The 23310-nt window shown below is 34.4% G+C and overlaps 1 protein-coding gene and 1 pseudogene across 4 annotated transcripts in view; both read right to left on the bottom strand.

Annotated features, from left to right (window-relative positions):
• The window catches only part of Ppp4r3b (protein phosphatase 4 regulatory subunit 3B), a 46871-nt gene that overhangs the window by 5098 nt on the left and 18463 nt on the right, over positions 1 to 23310 (bottom strand). For 3 of the 4 annotated variants that reach the window (XM_021176118.2, XM_029484032.1, XM_021176120.2), the window contains 11 exons: positions 19841 to 19918; positions 18412 to 18528; positions 17495 to 17611; positions 15617 to 15748; positions 13967 to 14069; positions 11864 to 11905; positions 9090 to 9248; positions 5193 to 5362; positions 3398 to 3537; positions 2862 to 3046; positions 846 to 1048 (listed from right to left, as the gene is read on the bottom strand). In XM_021176118.2, the coding sequence (XP_021031777.1) occupies positions 846 to 1048; positions 2862 to 3046; positions 3398 to 3537; positions 5193 to 5362; positions 9090 to 9248; positions 11864 to 11905; positions 13967 to 14069; positions 15617 to 15748; positions 17495 to 17611; positions 18412 to 18528; positions 19841 to 19918 (1446 nt within the window). The remainder of the gene's footprint in view (positions 1 to 845; positions 1049 to 2861; positions 3047 to 3397; positions 3538 to 5192; positions 5363 to 9089; positions 9249 to 11863; positions 11906 to 13966; positions 14070 to 15616; positions 15749 to 17494; positions 17612 to 18411; positions 18529 to 19840; positions 19919 to 23310) is intronic. The other variant, XM_021176119.2, reaches the window with a different exon arrangement.
• Positions 8080 to 8179, bottom strand: LOC115032598 (annotated as a pseudogene).

Genomic DNA, 23310 nt, shown 5'->3' with positions numbered 1-23310 from the left:
TTCTTGTTTTGAGACAAGAGCTTGTAGATGATAACTAACTATGCAGCACAGACTCTCAACTCCTGGGATTATAGGCATAAGCAATTCATGACTGGCAAACTTCCTTTTTTTTTAATATATGAAAATTCAATGATCATTAAGGATCAAAACTAATGACTAAATTAACTGTAGGAGAGGATTTTTTTTCCCCTCTCTGCAACAGAGTAAATTATAACCAAGTGTAGTTTCAAGCACACAAGGACTTTTTACTCTCTAATAGGAGATTATACAGTAGTAATTTTGGTTGTTTCACTAAATGTGCTAACCAATATTTTACAGTCATGGTTAAATAATAGCAGTAATAACAACATGCTGTCTTATTCATGATTAAGTGGGAATATCCCTAATATTTCTTAAATACAAAACTAACTTTTGGTGTTATACAAGTAGTATGTTAAGAAATTATCCATTTGTTCCTATTTTATTGAGCATTTGCATTTGGAAATAGGGTACAATGCACATTCTATACAGACTTACACATAGATCTGAAATGATATATGTAAAGTTCACATTGCTATTATGTTTAAAACGGCAACAAACTGGTAATTTTCAATAATAGGCTCATATATAGCTAAATAAAATGGTCAACAGTTCTTTAATAAAAGTTCTAAAAGAAAAAAATGTTTAACCTAAAATTTACATAATATGCAAGATAACCACGTGTTTGCATTCAATGTTGGGAGTCAGGTTCTGATGATAACAAAACCTTTTCATTCTTTGAAACTTTTATCTAAATCATCAGCACACACAAAGTAGTTTTACAGATGGAAAAGGCAGAGTTTGTATGGAGTTTTTATTTTACATACCTTTGTGGCTGTCACTGATGTAGCCAAGTTTGTAGTTTTGGAAGAGGACACATTAGAACTTGCTGGTGTTGTCTGACTCACTACAGACTTACTGTTTGTACTGTTTGTTCCATTAGTAGCACTGGGGGAATGGGAGAAAGTAAATTTGAAGCCACCAGATGATGCCCTTTTGGGAAGGTTTTCCTTGTCTTCACTTTCTTTTGCTAGAGCAAAAGTAAAATGAGCCTGCATTAAATACTGCTAAGTCGAAGCATTTGTTGAAGTGACAACATACAACTTTGCCTATGCCTATGCTTTCTAACAGTACACATTAAGATAAGTACATGTTCTTTTTGGTCAGACTCTTAGGAACTTCAATGAACAGAACCAACCATCTTACAGTAGATCGTTCTCAGTGTTTGCCTGTAAAGAAGCTCTTAGCAGTATGATTTCTGTTACTGTCTTCCATTCACTGACTCCCCTCTACAAATCTTCCTTCACAAGTCACCACTGAAAATTCCTAAGGATAACTCTTAAGTATCCTAGTCATTTACTCCCTAAAAACTCCAAGTTTCTTTACTTGATTTCTTTATAGCATAAGTGCCCAAACTCCTTTAAAGTCTGGTTAATTTTATTTTGACACATTTCCTAACAGCATGCATGCAATTATGGATACAATACTTATGCATGGCCTTTGTTTCTTTTTTATAGTAATATTGAGGGCAACATCTCTACTGACTGAAAGAAATGAACTTGTCTGCTAAACGGCACCTGTTCTGGAATGGAGATAGACAGCTCAGTGGCAGAGCACTAGCCAGGCCCTGGGTTCAAGAGCTAGCAATTATACAAATGAAAAGTAAATAATGTTCCTTAGAACACCAGTAGGCTTTTTGTTAGCTTTAAGTGGTCTTCATGGTACTAATAAATAGGAAATGAGTTAGTGAGAGAATAGCTGAAAGAAAAGGTACTAAGTCACCTGAATGAGATTCTAAGAAGAAATGCCTGAAGAATAAGTCATGCAAGAGATAATTTTGCCTTCCAACATATAAATTTCTATTAAATAGTCAAATAGTATTTGCAGGCCAGTATTCTTTAGGGCATAAAATTACAGTGATTAATTTTCTTGAAAGATACTAGCTATATCTTAGTTCTACGTAAGTAGGAACACTTATCCCTTCCCTTGTTGAGGCAGTGTCTAATGTATCTCAGACTGGTCCCAAACTTGGTTTGTCGCTGAGGATCACTTTCAGTTTCTAGTCTTCCTGCCTCTAACTCTTTTAGTGCTGGGTCATGAGAAGGTGCCACCATGCCTGGGTTTGTTTTGCCTTTTTTGAAGACAGGGTCTTCCTATGTAACATGGACTGGCCTCAAGCTCGTAGTGCTTCTACCACCTCAGCCCAAGAATGGTGGGATTAAAGGTGCTGCCACCATGCCTAACTGCACCCCCTTAAGTAATAGTTGAAATTTCAAAGAGGAAAATCATGTCTTTGAGTTCACATTGCTCAGGCTGTAAATATCAGAGGTAGAGTGTTCTAAGCTTCTATAGTTATAGTTACTCAATAATAAAAGCTTTGAAAAAATTTAATTATAATAGAAATCTTCAATGAAATTTTAGCAAAGAAACAAAGTCAGGCTGGATGTGTTCAAAAGTACAGTACACAACAAACTTCTAAACAGTTGTCAGGTGTGCTGCACACACCGTAACCACAGCATTTGAGAAGCTGGGGTTCGCTGACGTGACCCTGTTTTAAATATTATAAACTGAACATTTCTAAACTCAAAATGAACAGCATTAAAAACATTTAAGTTTCAAGGAAACTTTTTAAATATGAATATCCAAAATAACTTTAAAAGGGTATGATTCAGCATAAAATTCCGTGCTTCTTGTTTTACAAACCTTGGCCAGATTTTTTTAAATCAGTAAAATGTTATTATTTTATATGTGTTTGTGTGTGTGTGTACAGTGTTAAGGATCAAACTCAGGCTGTATAATTGTTTTACTAAGTGGTGATATATGAAAATTACGAACATTAGTACCTTTTTTAGTTTCCATAAATTTTTCATAACTATCTGGAAAATCATCTTCAGTCTTAGATTTTTCAACTGGTGTTATGACTGCCTTTCCTTCTTCATCATCATCTTCATTAAACCACATTTCTTCATCCTCTTCCAAGGCTTTTGCATCTCTGCGAAATCGGTTACTACGCAATATAGATGGTACACTGTAAGAAATATGTCAGATGCTGAGTAATGACTACAAGGTCATAACTAGATAAACTTTGGGAAGAATGACTAACCAAGATGAACTAATGTAGTTTAACTTAGCATGTACAGCATATCAAATAAGATGTAGCTAGAGAAATCTTCAAATGTTTTTGTATGTTGCAAATTAAGACTCTATCGAAATTACTATATGCAGTATCAAGTCGTCATATAATTAATTGATGTGGCAGAAAGACAGTTTACTCTATGCTCTGCTAATAGAGAAAATTTCACTGGGTAAGATCTAAACTGTGTACAATTTTATACTTAATTTTGCTTGCTACAAATGTTATAATACACTTAGACAATACCTGTTCAGTTTCTGATTTTGTCTGTCTTTTTCTTGTTCATATTTAGTCTTCAATCCTTTGAATGTCTGAACATATTCAATCGATTCAAGTGCTTTATAAAAGTTTTCAACTATATGTGCAGTAAGAGACTTGATATCTTCCTGTATAGGCACAAAATTCACATTATAAAACAATATAATACTTGTTGAGAAAAACAAAAACAAAAACTTGTATAGTTCCAAAATTGATCAAAAAAGGTTTTTCAAAATCACCTTCTAAAAATAAATGTCCTAGATTCCTTATACATGAGCCAGGACAGGACTCCACAGAAAACTTGGAACAAGGAGAGGCAATTCACTGGAGCCCTTTAGGGGGCTATAAGGAACATTTGAAAAGCAATGGATTTAGTTTATGTCTTAGTGCTTTATACAGTACTTCATAATTTTAAGAAAACTTTTATAGTTTTATATATAATTATCATAATCCTATGAATATTTTACCATTTTACCAAAAGACAAAATTTAGGCCTTGAAAGCTTATTATAGAACAGTATTAAGCCCATATATTCAGTAAATGTTAATGATTTCCTATTTAATGCTGTCAAAACAGTCTTATCTAAGTACATAAGAAGAGATTCCTTTGATTATACTGTACATACAGATTGGGTGAACTACTTAACTGGAAGTCTGTATTTTGTACTTTGGCAGTAGACTGTTGTACATGGAATAAAGACATGTTAAGGTTGAAGATTTAGTGTACTAAGCTTACCAATTTTCAAAAAAAAAAAAAAAAGAAAGAAAATTCTAACAAAGGAGTTGGGATAGAGGTGTGAACCCAATTCATCTTATGTAACTGTTAAAGGAAAAGACATCTAAGTCCATAAGAAAGCCTATGAAAGGCTCTGAGTCATCAAAACAGACAGTGATGGAGGTAACCAACACTGCCACTTGTCTAAGCTAAAACCTCATGTCTATCCTCTTCACCTATTAAAAAATCATAGTCTTGGCAAATGGTGACTCTCAGAAATCTGACTGGTCAGAAACAAACAAAAAATGATTTTTTAGTTTTCCTCTTTCACATTCTTTTCACATGGCCGTTTCCTTGAGGAAATTATTTGAGTATATATATGCATGCATAAGAGGTAAATGTGTTCTGCTGATTATAGTAATCAGCTATCTCTGTTATTTGTGCTTGCTGTCTCCAACCCGTCTTATGAGAAAAGTTTGTATGAAAGTGCTAGGGTGTAGCAGCAGGCACTGAATGTGCTGCAAACTGTGGATGCTGTAACAGGCTACTGAATCATTTCTGCTGTCTCAGTTCCTTTGCCTGTAATAAAAGGCAGTTGGCCTACTTTTAACCTCCCAATTCTTTTCATACTTAAAAATTTAAAATTCCATCCTACTGCTTAGGTATCTTGTATAAAATTCTAAGAAAGAAAAATTTTAATTTTTGTATTCATTTTTTATTATTACTCTTATGTGTTACCAACTCCTTGAACTTCACAATTTTCAATAGTGGTTTGGGGACTGACTTGGTACAGCTCACCTACCACACAGAAGGATCCATATAATCCCACAAATAAAAGAAACTACTATCATTCAACCATCAACCATGTATAAGTAAGAATAAAAAAAAAGTGATTTTTAAAATTTCAGTTTATTAGAAATAGACTCTAAGACACATGGAATGAACAATTTCAGGAAAATAGGAATGAAGAAATCAATCTGATTACATACAATTGTTTTACTTTTATATAAAATTACATAAAATTGTTTATATATGATTACTAAGAGATCTTAGTAAATCATAAACTTACCACTCTTATAAATTCAAACAATTCAATAACAGCTGAATTTAAAAGATTGTACCGAGTTCCATTATCCAAAAGGGCATTTATAACTGGCTCAAAAAGATTTCCTTTGGTAATGTAACGATTATAAAATTCATCTTTCAGGCCAATTATTCGCCTCATAAAGCGAAGAGCACCTAATTAAAAAAAAGAAGAGGTTAATGAATCTACTAAAATTATTTTACAGATAAACAATGTTTAAGTCTTTCTAAAATAAAAAGATGGTATATTAAAAAAAGAAGAGGACTTTGAAAACAAAAAGTTTAGGAATGACAACTGGCTTGGCTCAGTGGATAAGGGCTTGGTAACCAAATTCAATACCTAGAACCCACATGAAGGTGGAAAGAGCTGACTCCACAAAGTTAATTCTCTAACATCATGCACACACAAAATAGTGATAATTAAAGAAATCAGTATCTATAAAATCTCCTGCTAGTAACACTTGGAGCAAAGTTAAGTGTTGCAGTAGAGGAAGCTTAGAATTCGGGGCTATTTCTAAGGTAGGAATCTATGGAGGCAGATATTTGTGTTTAGCTTTCTTCAAATACAAAGGAGCTCTCAGTAACATAACAGACCTAACTTTGTTTTTTTTTTTTAAATGGTTTTAGTGCTTTATTGTAGAATGGTAGGGAGAAAGAGAGACTGTAGAAAGAGAGAGAGAGATCGGCCATGGCCACGTGGAGAGAGGGGAGAAGGGAGAGAGAGGAGGGCTAGAGAGTAAGAAAAGTGAGAGCTTAAAGAGCAGATCTAACCTTTTAAATGGTTTGAATGGAGGCCATAGATCTCCTACTATTCCTCTGCTCTTGCTTTAGAAATATCACTTCTGAATCAATACTACATTCACATTATGACACTATTTCTTTGATTATCAATTATGTATGAATCTAGTAGATCAGATTGCATTTGCTAACAAAAATACCAGAGTAAGAACTATGTACTGAATGGCATTTCATATTTTAAAATATTTTTAAAAAGGCATTCTCTTCTTTAACTAGCTTTTACTAGATAAAAAAATTAGTAATATTATTGTTAAAATGGTTATAAAATACCAACACTTCAACTTTAATCCTTTATTTTTATGTGTTGGTACTTTAATATAACTTCCCCTTTAGCTTAATTTTTTAATAGATATCACTAATTTTCAAATTTTATGTATCTCTTATTTTAATTAAGACATAACTCCATAAATGAGAAACTGTACCTAGTGTAAAACATTCTTTCTCTCTCTCTCTCTCTCATACACACACACACTCACATCATATACACATGTAAAAATTAAAAAAAAAAAATGAAGCAGAATGAAGCACTGGGAAGGTCCGAGTATAAAGAGTCATACGCTGTTGCTGCTAATGATAAATGAATCTAAAGACTTATAAGCTACAGCTACGACAACCTGGCTTTATTATGATAGAGAGCCTGCAACAAGGCAAGGCTTACTATCTACATCTACTCAGGATATAGAGATCAGTGGGTATGATCCACAATCCTATTTAGTCTACAATCCTATTTAGGGATTATTTATGAAAAATCTATCAAGAGAACACAAATCCTTCCAAAATTATTACAGAAATGTAATGCCAAATAAGATGAACTGAATAATGGCTATAAATAACCAAGAAAATTATGAAAAATAGGGGCAAACTCAAAAGGAAGGCATTTAAATCTTTTACAAAAATATGAAATGAAAAGAAAACATTGTTACTATTTAATCTGATGAGATTACGAAATAGATATTAAAGAAATAAAGTACAAGTGTCTTCTTAGTTTACTGTGTAGCAAAAATAGCATTTTCATCCTATGGTAGTTAATGAAGGTGTTAGTAATAGGCGGCTAGCTACCTAGACTATCATGTTAGACTATATCCTAAAATACATTTCATATATATTACATATTAAACATAAAACAAATAATAAAAATACTGGAAACTATTGAAGAGCATATTTGTGTAATCTTAGAACACAGAAATATTCCTAAGCAAGACAACTCCTCCAAAAGTAAATAAAAGGTAAAATGAATTTGTAAAAATTCATGAAGCATTTTAAAATGTATATGTACCATAATAGGTATGTTATGTTTGTGTGTGTGAAGTGTTCATGGAACATCTGAAGGAGAATCTCAGGTGTCATCTACCTTCTTTGGGATATGATCTCTCATTGGCCTGAAGCCCACAAGTTCGTAGAGACTGGCCAGCCAACAAACCTCAGAGATCCTTTTGCTTCTGCCTCCCTTGAGGTAGTGTAAGTGTGCATACGACCAGCCCTGCCCATGGGTTCTGGGAATCAAATTAAGGTCTTTGTTCTTAAAAATCTCAACTGAGCCATTCTCCAGCTCTGGTAAAGATCTTTTAAAAAAAGTTACATGGAAAACATTATAAACAGAAGGGAAGCAAGACTACGACACCTCTTCCTAAGAAATAAATTTAGTACACAAAGGTTCTATGAAAAAGAAAACCTGTAGTTCACATCAGATGAAAATGTAAATTAGGATGAACATGTTGACTTGGACCTAAATCCCATCATTTTGGGGGTAAAGGCAGAAGTGTAAGGATCATCCAGACCTACAATAGCAAATCTGAGGTCTGATGGGTTACTGTCTCAAAAAATTAATAAATTATATTAATATATGAAAATATCCTATAAGGGAAAAAAAAGAATAAACCTGTAACACATTTTTATCACTGGACAATTTTTAAATTAGCAAAATAGCTGAGTGTAGTGGCTTGACATAGCACGGGGCTGAGGTAGAAGGGTTCACATAAGCCTGAGCTATGTAATGTATACCAAGCTAGCTTAGGACTGAGCGAAGTTCTGTGTTTTTCCCGTTTATTTATTAGTATGGCATTACAGGGTGCTGGGAAAATGCCAAGTGCTTTTGGGTGTCATCCTTGCACAGGGGCCATGCTAATCTTCTCTGTATCGTTCCAATTTTAGTATATGTGCTGCCGAAGCGAGCACGCCAAGTGCTTTTGGAAAGTAACCAGGTAGATAAGCAGATGTTAAAATTTAAAAAGAATATATAAAAGAGACAAACATTTTGTCTGCCAATTCTATTATGGATCTTATAAAAATACATTAGCATATAAAACATTCTTGTACTAGACAGTGTAGATTGGAGTAGTGAAAAAGTAGAAACTCAGTAATCTTTGCTTTAGAGAATGATAAAACATCTGTGGAAATCATACTATGAAATGTTATTTAACCTTAAAAAGAAAAAAATAAGACCAAATGATTTATAGTAGTGCTGAAGGGCAGAGAAATATACTAGTATGCTCTAATTTTCATAAAGACAAAAGTAAAAACCTGTATGTGCATACGGATATGCTTATGTACATTAGTACAGGGACAGAAACAAAATAAACATTAACAGGCTGTTAATAACACTGTTTTAAGTTTTTGCTTGTTTGTTTTGTTCTTTTGAGATTAGATCTCATGTCCCAGGGATGAAGGATATTGAAAAAATCAAGGCCACCTTGGCTAAATAATGAGTTTGAGATCAGCACATGCATACATGCATGCACATGCAAAACATGATAGTTTGATAAAGTTCCAACACAGCACAACAGTTCTATGACACAATGCTGTTATTGTACATGGTATTGTATTCCAACAAAACCTAGGTTAATTCAACTCAATCTAAATGTTAGCAACATGTATATTGGAATCCACTGCTTCTACTTCACATGCTCTTGCTCCTTTAAAAATAAAAGAATATGAAAGTGAAATACTTTCGTTTCTCAGCTATCTTATTAACATCACACATGTTGTTAATAAGCAGATGACTTCATATGGTTAACTGGCTTTTACCTGTACTAAAAGTATTTCTTAAACCATTTTTACAAAAATGTTCATTTAAATGGTTACTTACACAAGGCCAGAAAAGTGTGCTTTGAATTCATCAACACCAAGACTCTTCTTAGCAAGTCCTTGTTCATGATGTAGTTTTTTATGTGGTATGTGTGATGTTCCACACAAAATGTGAGTAACTCTAAAATTAAGGCAAGCAGCTGTGCTGTTTGATAATTGTCTACAAAAGAAAGGTATTTTGTGAGAATAAATATAATACATCTAAATAGAATAAATATATCCTGCATCTTAGGGCAAAAGTATATTTTATATTATTTAAAAAGGGTATGTACATAAATATATATTACTTTTATATATGTAGAGTCTCAAAATATTACATTTTAAGGTTCTTGTGTGAAAAATGTAATAACAGAAAGAAAAAAGCAATCTACAAATGTGATAATAAAGCTTTTGTCACAAATATGCAAATATGAGCCAATCCATGAAATGGCACAACAGAGAGGTCAAGGACAACAAGCCTCAAAGCTCTTGCCTGAAGTGTCTCAATACGAATTTCTTTTAAACTTGTTTCTGCATGTGTGTAGGAGTACAAACATGGTTGCAGAGAATAGTATTTGCAAGTGGGTTCTCTCCCATGGGATCTGGGGACAAGAGCATAGACCTACATGTAAGCTACTCTACCAACTGAGCCCGCATAGAAGCCCCCAGTGTGAATTAACATTAAGATATCCATCTTTTAAAAAATGCTATTTGTGCTGTTTAAGTACCAAGCAAAAACTATTTCATTGAGATTTTATTAGTAATAATCTTGAATACACCAACTCTTGACATTCGGATACCTGAAATTACTTCTTGGTTAGTCTTCTAGACATTCTGCTTCATGAAATGACTTCAATTTGTATATCATATTTTGATGTCCACCAAGGACGTAATATAGATATGTTTTTTTTTTTTAAATAAGCCTACTCTGAGAGGAAATTACAGAATCACAGCCTCATAAAGAGTTAATAGTAAACTACCATCTAGTGTAACTATTTTACATGAACAGGAACACTAAAAATACGCCCCCTGCTCAACATCATGCCGCATGTGTACAGGTGCCCATGAAGGCCAGATAAGGGACTGGAGTACAGGCAGCTGTGACCTGTCCAATGTGGGTGCTAGGAATTGAACTGTTTCTCTGGAAGAGAAGAGTCTCTCTAGTTCATGGTTAAATATTTTTGTGGGGCTGGAGATGGCTCAGCGGTTTAGAGCACTGACTGCTCTTCCAGAGTTCAATTCCCAGCACCCACATGGTGGCTCACAACCATCTGTAATGGGATCCAATGCCCTCTTCTGGTGTGTCTGAAGAAAGTGACAATGAACTCACATACATAAAATAAATAATAAAATAAATCTTTTTAAAAAATGTTTTTTGAGGTTCTAGGATCCTACTGGAAATAATGCAGCATTCTTTTATTTAACAAAGTGGTCTTCACATGAAAATAAAACTAGTGCTTCAGACACTGATTTTACATCAAGTGAAAGAAAAATATCAGAGCCAAAATTAGAATCTTTTAAAATTAATACACACACACACACACACATATATATACAATTTTATGTGCCTACATGTGTATCTACGTGAAGGTGGGGCTGAAGTTACAGACAGTGGTGAGCTGCCATGGGAGTGCTAGGAGTTGAAGCTGCATCCTCTGGAAGAGCAGCCAGTGCTTTTAACTGGTAAGCCATCTCTCTAGGCCCTGGAACTAGAAACCATTAGACTTTTTCATATTTTTCAAATTTATTTATGTAAGATTTATTTTATTTTTAAATATGTGTATATCTGTGTCAATTTGTACACAGGAGTGTAGTACCTTTGAAGGCCAGAAGAGGGTATCTCGTACTATGGAAATGATTACAGGAAGTTTGAGGAATGAAGGCTGGAAAGTGAACTCAGATCTTCTGCAAGAGCAGGATGATCTTAACTGCCGATCTATCTCTACAGCTCTACAAAAAGTTTTAAACACTATTGTATGTGTGTAAATTACATGTGGGTCAAAGGATAATGCCTCCTGTTCCCATTTATGTACGCTCTGGAGATAGAATTCAGGTCATCAAGTTTATATGGCAAACATCTTCATGTGCTAAGCCATCTTCCCAGCTAAGGACAAAAGAAATTTTTTAATAGTGATCTATCACTTTAATTAAAATTCTTAGCATTCTTCTGTGTAAGCTCACCTAGAGGATTCTATTGTTTCCTTTGATAAGCTTGGTAGAAAGAATGTAATGGTACACAATAGCTTCAATATCACAGGGCCATGCATTGAATGCATATTCTATGGAGAAGCAGGTGGTAAAAGATGTAGGCTCAGCTGGGCGTGGTGGCACACGTCTTTAATCCCAGCACTCAATCCCAGGCAGAGGCAGGCAGATTTCTGAGTTTAATCTAGCCTGGTCTACAAAATGAGTTCCAGGACAGCAAGGGCTACACAGAGAAACCCTGTCTTGAAAAACAAAAAACAAAACAAAACAAAAGATGTAGGCTCATAAACAAGTATACTCGTGTGCTAAAGTATGGATCCTAACTGATCATAGTCAATTACCTATAACATACAAGAACTACAGATAATGATTTCTCAAAACAATGTCAAACAACAACAAATTTACAGAGAAAACAATCTGTTTCTCATCTTTTATAGTTGGAGGGTTAGAACTTCTTTATAATAATGAAGCAAATCCATGCCTTTATTTTATTTTTATGTTAAAAATGTTTTGCTTGTCTCTTCATAAATATATACTGATTAAGACAAAAAAAAACCTTATTATACTCTTAAATTATGGATTTATACTTACCAGGGCAAATTGTATTGGTTTTGTTAGATCCAAGCATATTATCTTTAAAAAAAAAAAAAAATTGAAATCAACTACTTTGATTAACAGTATCTTATATTTACTTAATGTTTTAAAGTATACAAACACATTCAATCATAATTTCTTTTTAATTTCATAATAATTATTGAGTAGTTTGTTTGGTCAAATATTATGTACCTTTTACAGAATTTGGTACCGAGAGGTAGATTATTAAAATATAGTAACAGTGAGCATGGTATAGTGGTGCACACATTCAATCTCAGCCCTTGGGTGGCAGTTGCAGGCAGCTTTTTTGTTAGTTTGAGGCCAGCCTGGTCTACACAGTGAATTTCAGGACAGCAAGGAAGGAGCACATTACAAATACCAGAAAAAAAGTGAAAAAGTAAAAAAGAATGAAGCACTCTGACAAAAATGTGTGGTTAAAAATATTAAGATTATTTTGCTTCCTTTTACTCAACATTTAACAATTAGGATATGTTTCCATATCACAAAATAAAAAAACCACAAAATACTGTAAGTTTAAAACTTCAGAGCAACACATACATTAACAATGTGTTTATGCTTAAAAATATGTGTCTGGCAAAAGGATAGTTCCTAGAGCCCTATAAGCTCATTTGCACAGGGAAGTGAAGGAACATATACAGGGGCATTGTTTACAACTGAAGAAAGGTTGAAACAATGTACAGGAAGAAGAATACTAATAGGCAAAGAATACTAAGCAAGATTTAAAGCATCTCAGAATCCTAGACATCACCATGAATAGATCTTAAAAACAGAGTTATACCTAAAATAGAAATAAATGTAAATCAAAATTGAAACTGAAAAACAATACATTGCGCATGCCACAAGAACATAAACCAGCACAAGAGACAAAACTCTTGAGTATATCCTTAGAAACTCCACTGTGCTGCAGTAGGACCGAGAAGTTCAAGGGCCAACTCTAACTCTATAGATTTTTTTTCTGAATCAGAAAAGAAGTATGTTAAGTTAGTTTTGAGATAAAGGTTGTACATACATATCTATTAATAGAATTAGCTATATTTTGTATGTGGTAGAATTGTTAAAATGAACATTAAAATGCATTATTTTAACTTACATACTGCACCAAAAATCTGGTATATGCATATGCTTTTTCTTACTTAATTTGGTGGTTTTTAATAAGCTGCTACATCAAAATTCATTTTATTATTATTATTATTATTATTATTATTATTTTGTTCGAGACAGGGTTTCTCTGTTTAGCCTTGGCTGTCCTGGAACTCACTCTGTACACCAGGCTGGCCTTGAACTCAGAAATCAGCCTGCCTCTGCCTCCCAAGTGCTGGGATCAAAGGCGTGCGCCGCCACTGCCCAGCTTCATTTTAATTATTTTAACGGCAGTTTTTACATATTCTACACTATGTTCATTTTGATATCATAAGTAATATAGTAACAGTGCTGAACTAAGCATGAAAATGTAAAAATACTCCTTAGGGAATATAATCGCAAAACAACGAGAATTACTAAATAAGGTATGCCTAAGTTATAATTTTTACTAATTTCATAAACATTATCTTGACTGTCTTCACTCACCACCTTTAAGACAGTGACTCAGAGCCCAGACTGGCCTTAGCTACTAAGCTACTTAGCTTTGAATTCCTGATCTTGCCTCCACCTTTTAGTACTGAGATTATAAGGCTGTTGCCACCATATCTGGCCATGGGCTTCCTTCATTGTTTATTCTAATAAACTAATAATTGCTGCCTAAATAGATCCATACAGCTACAAATGTCTAAATAGTTCTGTTTTCAGATTATTTTGAAACTATCTTTGTCTTTATTCCGCTTTGATTTATAAACTAGAAAATGGCATTTGTAAGCTTTGAGTATAACTTATGCAACAAATATGGAGAAGCAACAAAAACACGTAAGAAGAAAACCCTGTTCCACATATTATGCACTGATAGTTCTTACCAAAGATACCCAGAAACAAGGACAACCATGACTTCATAATGCACATTAAATCTCTCAGTAATAATTTCCCTATAATATAAAGTACCAAGTAATACTTGATGGCCATTATAAGGAAATAAACAGGAGAACTTACCTTTCTCGCATTTGTCTTCTGACGTATTGGTCAAAAGTGGAGCTGTGAGAACATGCATACAATGGTTGTAGAAGAAATTTAAGAACTCACTCTTTTCAGTTTTCTGGAAAAAAAAAAAAGTTTAGTAGAGTACTTCATTACCTTTGCATTTAAAAGACATCTTCAAGAGTTCGCAGTGAAGGTCAGACTCTAACAACAGTACTTTAACTACCTAGAGTGATAGAAGCAAACTTAGATACATAGACTTCAATCTCAATCCCACAGATATGAAGTCTAATAACTCAAATTAGATAGACATTAACGGTGAAAGAAACCCATACAACAGTAGAAAGTTTTTCCAAGGAAATTCAGAACAACTGTTTTTTCAAAAATGCTGGAGATCTTAAGTGTAATGAAGAAGACACCAACTTCCTGAACAGCATAGTGATCACAACTAATAGCAATGCACTGGGACTTGGAAGCTGTGAGGGTCATGATTTTAAAATTGTATTTTCATTCAGGTTGTTGCATGTGTACACATGTATGTGGATGCCTATAAAGGCCGGAAGGGGGACTGGTTTCTCTGGTGGTTTTCAACTGCCTAACATGGCTTCAGGGAACTGAACTGTACTTTTCTGCAAGAGTACCAAATATTTAAATCTGCCGAGTCACCTTTCTAAAACTGGGAAATACAAATTTTAAATATTTTGGATGATTAAAAATTGGAGCATGACAACTGGTGAATGTACTTTGATGCTTAAGCATTTGACTACATACAATGTGTAGGTCTTGAGGGTTCATTCCCCAAGACGTGAGTGTGTGTGTGAGTGATAGAGAAGAGGCACTGCTGCTTTACCTATCTGAATCTGAAAACCTACTGAAGCAATTTATCATCTTAGAAAAGATGAAATTCAAATCTGTTCCTTAAAGACTAAAAGTTTTAATTTAGAAAACAATTCCTAATTTCTATCACTATTTTATTAAATAACTGGGCCTCTTAATTTATAGCAATTTAAAAATAATATACATATTTTTTAATTATGAGGAAATTTTACTAAGGAAAAATGGTCTTTTATACTGAAATAGCCACACTACTAATATTCTGGAATCCTTGAACTTTTCATGATTTATTTAATTAACCACACTGGGTTTATATCAATTTTCTTGCTTTTTATTGTGATAACATAAAGCTGCCACCTTATCTGCTTAAAATACAATGCAGTATTAATATGTTCACACTGCTATGCACAAGTTTTAAAAACTAGTTAGCATACAAAAGACAAGAAACAAAAACTAAATTAATCCAATTAACATTTCTGGGCCAGTGAGGTGGCTCAGCAGGTTGAAAAAAAAAATAGCATTTGCTGGCAAGCATGATCAAGTCTGAGTTTGGTAGAAGAAGTACAGAGCTAATGCCTGCAAGTTATCCTTGAACCTGCATGCATATCTCACGGCATGCCTTCTACCCCGAGTAAATAAAGGAAAAAGTTAACAAGAAAAAAGGAATTAAACAGATAACAATGCTGTATTTACTAAAAATTGTTATAAAGATATCATTGCTTTTTAAATACAAATACTTATCAAAGTATGTGCTGTTTCTAAAAATCTTATTTTAGAACTCTTTAAGACTGATTGGGCCAGAACATTTTTAATCTCGGTATGAGTTCTTACATTAGTTGTAGCCAACATGTTCTCTGGATCAATGAGAGTACGAAGAAGTCCCATTAACTGAACAGCACCTCCTAGCTCAGGGTCAGTATCACAAATCATCTGTTCAATCACCACATTAATAAGAAGTACATCCTGAAAGAAAATATGCTTCCATAAGACCTTGATATAAGACAAACACACCAACTCAAAGAATAAAACCAGAGCATAGAAAAAACAAAGCATCGAATAGCTTCTTAGAAGTTTTCTTCATTTTCCAATGTTCTGAAAATATTTAGAGTGAAAACACACACACACACACACACACACACACGGAGGGACGGAGGGAGGGAGAGAGAGACTGTTTACTGTTAGCATTCTAGGTTTTAGCTCCAGTATAAATCAAGAGGTTGATCAAACATTTATGATCACAGAATATGTGACCCTAAAACCTTTCATTTCAATCTTTAAACAGAAAACTCTTCCTAGAAAAAGGACTAGCAGCAACTCAGCTCGAGACTTTTTACAAGATTTGAGGACAGTGTCATCAAGTGACTTACTACTACCTTTACTGCAATACAAGTGTGTTATGTTCTTAGCATATCTGTGTGCAGTGTATGTGTGTTTGAAAGCCTTTTTGTTCTGGTGTGTGTATGTGTGTGTAAATCACGGAGATCAAGGATGATGATTGCTTTCCACCTTTATATGGGTTCTGAGGATGGAACCCTCCAAAAAACAAACAAACAAACAAACAAACATCCCCAAACAAAACATAAAACCCCCACCACAGTAACATACTTCTAAAAAGTCTTTTCGGGGTGGATTCACACAGGGTCTTGTCTTACTCTACAGAGGATGTTAGAAAGCGTGGGCTGGCCCTCAGCTTGTGGTAATCCTTTTGTTTCAGCCCCAAGAAATGCTGAAGTATGGGACGCAATGCCCAAAATATGACTTCTTTATTGTCTAAATTATAGCACTACTACAAACTTTGTAAAAAGATGGAAGCAGTAATGGTGACACATGTCTGCATCACAGCACTTGAGAGGCTGAAGCAGGCAGGGCTGTGAATTCAGACAATCTGGTGCACATGTTAAGTGGCTCAAAGTAAAAGCAGAGGGCTCAAGTTTGTTTCCCAGCACCAAAGCTGGGTAGCTGACAGCTGTTTGTAATTCTAGACTCAAAGGATCTAAGGACATCTCTTGGCCACAGAGTGGTACCTGCTTGACATATACAGACAAACCTTAAAACAACTATCAGAAAAACAACAAACAAACATCACTCCCCAACCAAGAAACATAGGAAACAACCAAGAAAAGACAAAGTAAAAATGTTAACAGATATTAAGACATAACATGTAAAACTGTAATATACCTAGCTGATTACTGTGCACATGCCTTTAATCCCAGCACTCTGGACGTAGAGGCAGGCAGATTTATACCTTCAGCTAAATGTTCACTTGGTTCCTGCTATAGTTTAAGGGCAAATTTTTAAACATTTTTATAGTGGGAAGATATAACATTTTTCTTATTATTCAACTTTTAGTCTATTTAAAAATAGGAAATGAGTAAATAAAAACAAATTCTTAGTTATACAAGGTCTGCACATTTCCTTAGGGATTAAAATGTCAGTCATCAGTATATTAAGAAATTTAAGATTATGGTTACGAATTTTTTGCAACAGTTAGGCACTTCTCCATGGTAACACATGTAAAACTGCAGGGTTAGCTGGGCGTGGTGGCGCACGCCTTTAATCCCAGCACTTGGGAGGCAGAGGCAGGCGGATTTCTGAGTTCGAGGCCAGCCTGGTCTACAAAGTGAGTTCCAGGACAGCCAGGACTATACAGAGAAACCCTGTCTCGAAAAACCAAAACAAAAAAAACAAAACTGCAGGGTTGTTACTCACATCATCACTCTGCTGGGCTTCTTGCATCACAAATTCTCGGACCATGGATGGACTAAACTCCACCAGATAAGAAAATATATCTGTAGCAGCTGATCTGACTTGCAAGTCATCCATGCCCTAGTAAAAGGAAAACCAGGTTAGAGACTGTTAACAAAGGTTATTCTTGCATTCCCCTCTTCTCTCTCTAATCCATGAATAACCTCTCAGATTTTTAGATTAAAAATAAACTTCAATTTACAATCTGTTTCCTTCTCTAAATGGATTTATTATCTCCCAATTTTTAGACTAACACACTAAACTGAATCAAAATATCTTTTTCTTCCTTTCTTTCTATAAATGTTAGCATTTGGGAGCAGCTCAGTACAAATTTTAATAAGTTTTGCCATCCAAAAGAAATAGACTTTATACCTAAGTCAGCATGGAGCTGAATATAGTGGTGCACACCTGTAATCCACTGGCACTGGCACACATGCAACATATGTTTATGTAAATAGACACATATATGAAGAAACAAAACACTTATTTTAAAATGAATATTTAAGGTTATTATTTAAGTTTTCATATGAACATCTATGAATCAAATCCATCAAACTGAAATCAGAGAACTACAGCCTACTCTTATATGGAAGCTTAAGCCCATTGGTTCAGTCCTTCCTCACTCTGCTAACTGGACTGAAAATGGAGGACAACTTACCCAATTCTATGAAATAGTGTCACTCAAGGAAAGACAATAGTCTTTGAAAAACCAACACAAACACTGATGGTACAAATCTGGTAAATGAAATCATTCTTGTGATGACTCAGTATCAGATCAATAACTAAATGATAAGTTAGGACTATGTTAAGTATTTTACCATCCAAAATATGAATCTATGACAAATTTACTGCTTCAAAAGCACAGAAGAAACCACAATTACCATTACAATTTCAAGAGCTGGAAGAATTCCCAATTTTGCTAAGGTTTTGAAAAAAGCATCCCTGTTCTGAGGTTGCAATGTCTGAGAAAATGCACAAAATTCTTTGAAGAAATTAACCTGTAAAGTAAAATAAAGTAAGAAATCAATAAACATGAAAATAAAATCAAGCACACTAAAAGATTAGCTAGCATAGTACAGAATTCATTATTCTGAAGCATCTTATCTTTTCACATATACTGGTTCCTCAAAATCTACATTTAAGAAATATATTAAAAGCTAATCTGAGTATAGTGTCTTATACTATATATATTCCCAGCACTGAGGTGGAAGAATTAGTAGTTTGAGTCTAGACAACAGTTGATAAACTGTGTCTTTTTAAAAGCAAAGCACAGGGTAGACCAGATGGCTCAGAGGTTAGTTTTTTGCTATCAATCCCTAGAACCCACATGATAGGAAGAGAGGCCAACTCCCATAAGTTGTCCTCTGATTTCCACTCATGCATGAAGGTGTGCACGCTACTCCTCCAACTGTAAAATATAAGTCTAAGTCTCTCTCTCGATATATATATATATATATATACATATATCACACATATATGCATGTGTATATACATACTCACAAAACAAGCATCACATTTAAAGTAAACTTAGCTTTATTTGTCAAACATTGATCTGCTCTAAACATATGACTGTTATGTAAGGCATTTGCATAAAAAAATCCTACAAAAAACAGTGCCTGGTTTACCAAGGGTACTACAAAAAGCACAACGAAGATTTAAGTACTGACAAGAACAGATGATTCTCTACTTCAAAATACTAATTTTACAACCAGAAAACTTAGTAGTCCTCTCAATAACTACCAAAGATAATTAAAATTTTTAAATTTAGTCTTGGTTTTTCAGGACAAAGTGTTTCTCTGTATAGCCCAGTCTTGGAACTCACTCTGTAGATCAAGCTGGCCTTGAACTCAGAGATCTGAATGCCTTTGCCTTTCAAGTGCTAGGATTCAATGTGTGCACCATCACACCAACACCAATTTTAATTGTCTTGCATTATTTTGTAAAATCTGCAATTTGATTACATTTCAAAGAAGGCAACATCTGGTTAACAGTAATTGTTACTTTCACCTCTAAAATAGTTACCTCTTAAAAGAAAGGCAAAACAAACTTGATGCCTCCTAAAACCTCTTTATAAATGTATCAAAAAGCTAAATATTTCTAAGGAACCAAAAAATTTACCATTCATTTATTTTAGAAGTATTTTCCTTCTCCATTATGTAAATACCTACTACTATAAAAAAAAATCTGTAGTTCTGTCATGATATAAGGTATTCAAATTTCCCTGAGGAGGGACAATGAAGCACATATATCTCAAAGAGTTTACTGAAACATGTAAAAACAAGTTTTAGAAACTTTGAACAAGGAACTTACCAACTCGCGCCGTTTATCATCATCTGTAGCTTCATCTGTTAATTGTGCAAAAACTTCAGACAAAAACTTCTCATCTTCCTACATGAGAAGAAATAATCACTATGAAATATCAACAGAAGAATAGTTACATTATGCATATGCCTTACACAAAGTATAGCAAACAGACTAAAATTCAAAAGCATTTTCAGTATGAAACCTGAAGTGTGAGAATATAGGTAATGTTTTCTGAGAACTGCTACTTAAGTTCCCTGCTAATACACACTCAGCTAGAAATACTACCACAGGGCTACACCAGGCCAACAGGAGGTAGACAGTGAATTCATTTACTTTTCATTTGGAGCACTTTTCTAACTTCTAACTCAATCTTTACTTACTCTTAATTTGAACATATCTCAAATAAATCTGAGGATCTCACTGTCAGTTCATATAGTACCAGAAAAAAAGAAAATAACACGATGGGGCTTAAGTGTATCAGTGAAGGAAGCTGGACTATGGCAGCAGGTACAAAGTCTTAAGGTGGGAATTTACAGAGCACTTTAATCCACGGCCTAGGATAAACTAAAATGACAAATCACTATGGTAATTGTATTTTGATGACTCCGATCTGTCTGTCTTTTGATGACAGGTGTTAATTTCTCTAAGTGCTCATTAAAAGAATACATAGAGCATGGGATCAAACCCATGGCATTGTGCATGCTAGGCAAGCAATCTACCACTGACCTACAGATCCAGACCAAGTATGTGTGCGTGTGTGTGTACATATATATACACACACACACACACACGCACACACCCTTTTTATTTTCATTATAAAATTAATTTTGATGACTTTTTTTTTTTTTTTTTTTTTTGAGACAGGGTTTCTCTGTGTAGCCCTAGCTATCCTGGAACTCATTCTGTAGACCAGACTGCCAGGCTGGCCTTGAAGTCAGAAACCTGTCTGCCTCCCAAGTGCTAGGACTAAAGGCGTGCGCCACCACTGCCCAGCATGATAACTTTTTAATATAAATTTATATGTCTAAACTGTGGGAGTGATATTTACATCATAATTGTGCTTGTTTTAGTTAGGCAAGTAATTTTCTTCAGTTTGCCTATATTTTTCACAATAAAAAAATATGAAGTAAAATCATATAATGTTGAAATTCACTTTAGATATTTGCTAAAAACAACTTTTGAAATGTTTTTATAAAACATTTTATTTTATAAAAATAAAGCTTTTAAGCTTTCATTATATTCTCAAAACCCTTCCCTGTGAAATGTAATTTCTATAAATTTAAGTTAAATTAACATGTTTTAAAATACTTCTAATAGTAATATTTCTGACAAATAGTAAAATCAAATTACCAGATATAAAAGATGTATTTCAAGAATTTGTCCTTTAAAAATATGGATCATTAATTAACTAAGGATCCCTTAAACTGTTTCTGAAATTAGGTAGAGGACATATCTGTTCAAATACTGATTTCTCTGCCCTCATATCTTTTTCAATTAGACAAGACATTGCAATGCTTATGTCTCAAGTTTGTGTAAACAATTCTTATCATCGATTCTCTGCCTTGTCAATACAAACTGATCACCCAATGGCTGGGCAGAAGAGAGAATAGGGAGGGACTTCTGCCAGCTAGGGGAAGGAGGAGGGTGAAGAGAGGGAGGGGAGGGAGGGAGAGAGAAAAAGAGGGGAGGGAGGGAGAGAGAGAAGAAGGGAGGAAGGGAAGGAGGGAAGGACAGAAGGAGGGGAGGAATAGAAATTCAGATTGGTCATGAGGAGGAAGGAAGGAGTTCATGAGAGTTCAGCTTGAGAACAGGAGACCCTACTGTGGGTATGTTGGCTGGGAGGTAACCAGATTATCTTAGGGGATTTAAGATAGGTCATTTAACTGCCCAGGTATTAAGGCAAAGCCTGAAAATAAATCTTTGTGTCTCTGCGTTGTTACTGGGAACTAGCTAGGATAAAGAAACAGCAGCTGTACTAATTTACTACACATATTTGTATTAAAAACAACATTTAGACATGATTTGAAGACAAAGCGAGTAGTTTGCAAGTACCACAGAAAGCATCAATGGGAAGTACTCAAAGACAAAGTATAAAGAGATAAATAGGATTTTAAAATCAGTCTGACTCAGAATGATGCTTCTTTATGTATTTCATAGAATCCTTTTAGACATTATATATTATGGCTTGATACATTTAGAGAACAAGCATAATTTAAAACCCACTTCTATGAAATGTAATTTCTATCATTTCAAGTGGCCTGTTCTAAAAATATAATTGTAGTATCTATCAAGTTTGTATTCCCCCATTCACATCCTTTATGTTTTGCCACGTATCTTAGACTAAATTTTCATTCTTTCCTCCTAAAGGGTGTTTAGTGTTTCAGTATATTTTCAGAGGAGAAAGTTCCCATGTCTCAGTAAATGCAATCTTCTCCCTAAATTCTTTGTAAACAACTCGGCACTTATGAGGTGACAGCCAAAAGTGCAGGAACTATTCATAAATGCAATCTCAAATATGTTCACTGGGAGAATGTTGAATCCTAGTCTATGTTTCCAGTTTATAATAAGGCATAATTTTTCTGATTTCATTAAATTACAAAGCATGTTTCAGGGTTCATTATTAGGAAGCATGTAACTGACTGCTTTTTCCTAAATCCTTTCTTCTCTAAGTTGTTAAAATTATCACTTTAGGTCATTTAAAATTTTCTTTTCTGTAAGTCTTAAAAGCTTTTGTTTTTGTAAGACATAAGTGTCACAGTATATGTGGGTACTTTTCTAGACAACAAAACCTGTGGGGAAACAGTTCTAGACCAGGGCTGGTACGTAGCTCAGAGTGCTTGTCTAGCAGTGAAATTGATCCTTAGCACCACTTTTGTTAGAATAATGTAAATGCAGGTAGAACAAACAAACAAACAACCATCTTTAAATGTGGTCAGTGTTGTAAAAATAACACTACTTTGAAGGTGCTCAGTCCAATTTTAGATTCCAGGAGATAGGATCTAGTGAGTGGTAGAAATGGAGTTAGAACCTACTCCTGGAACTGGTGGGAGGACACACATTGCAATTGCAGAGACAACAGTATAACTCCCATCTACCTCAGGTAACTCACAATGACTTATTCTAGAGAATCCTATACCCTACTCTGGTCTCTATGAACACTACTATCATGTGCACAAACCCATATAGACCCACTTGATTATAAAAAGAACATCTTAAAAATAAAAGTTCCTTGTCTATGCTCTTAAATTGAAGCATAAGAGCTGAAGAGAAGCAGGATCAGTCAATATGGGAAAGAACATGAAATGGGTCTAAAGCACTCCCTGGATGCAAGGACACAACCTTACACATCAGTTTTTAAGAAGGCACTTAAAAACCTTATATATTTAACTAGAAAGCAAAATCAAAAATTAGAGACATCTCAGGGCTGAAACCTCATTTTCTATAATGAGGGTGTAGGCCAGAGATTCTGATGGGTT

The sequence above is a fragment of the Mus caroli genome, chromosome 11 (assembly GCF_900094665.2).
Source record: "Mus caroli chromosome 11, CAROLI_EIJ_v1.1, whole genome shotgun sequence".
Lineage (NCBI taxonomy): Eukaryota > Metazoa > Chordata > Mammalia > Rodentia > Muridae > Mus > Mus caroli.
Note: the sequence above shows the minus strand (reverse complement) of the source record. Positions and strands in the feature narration are given on the sequence as shown.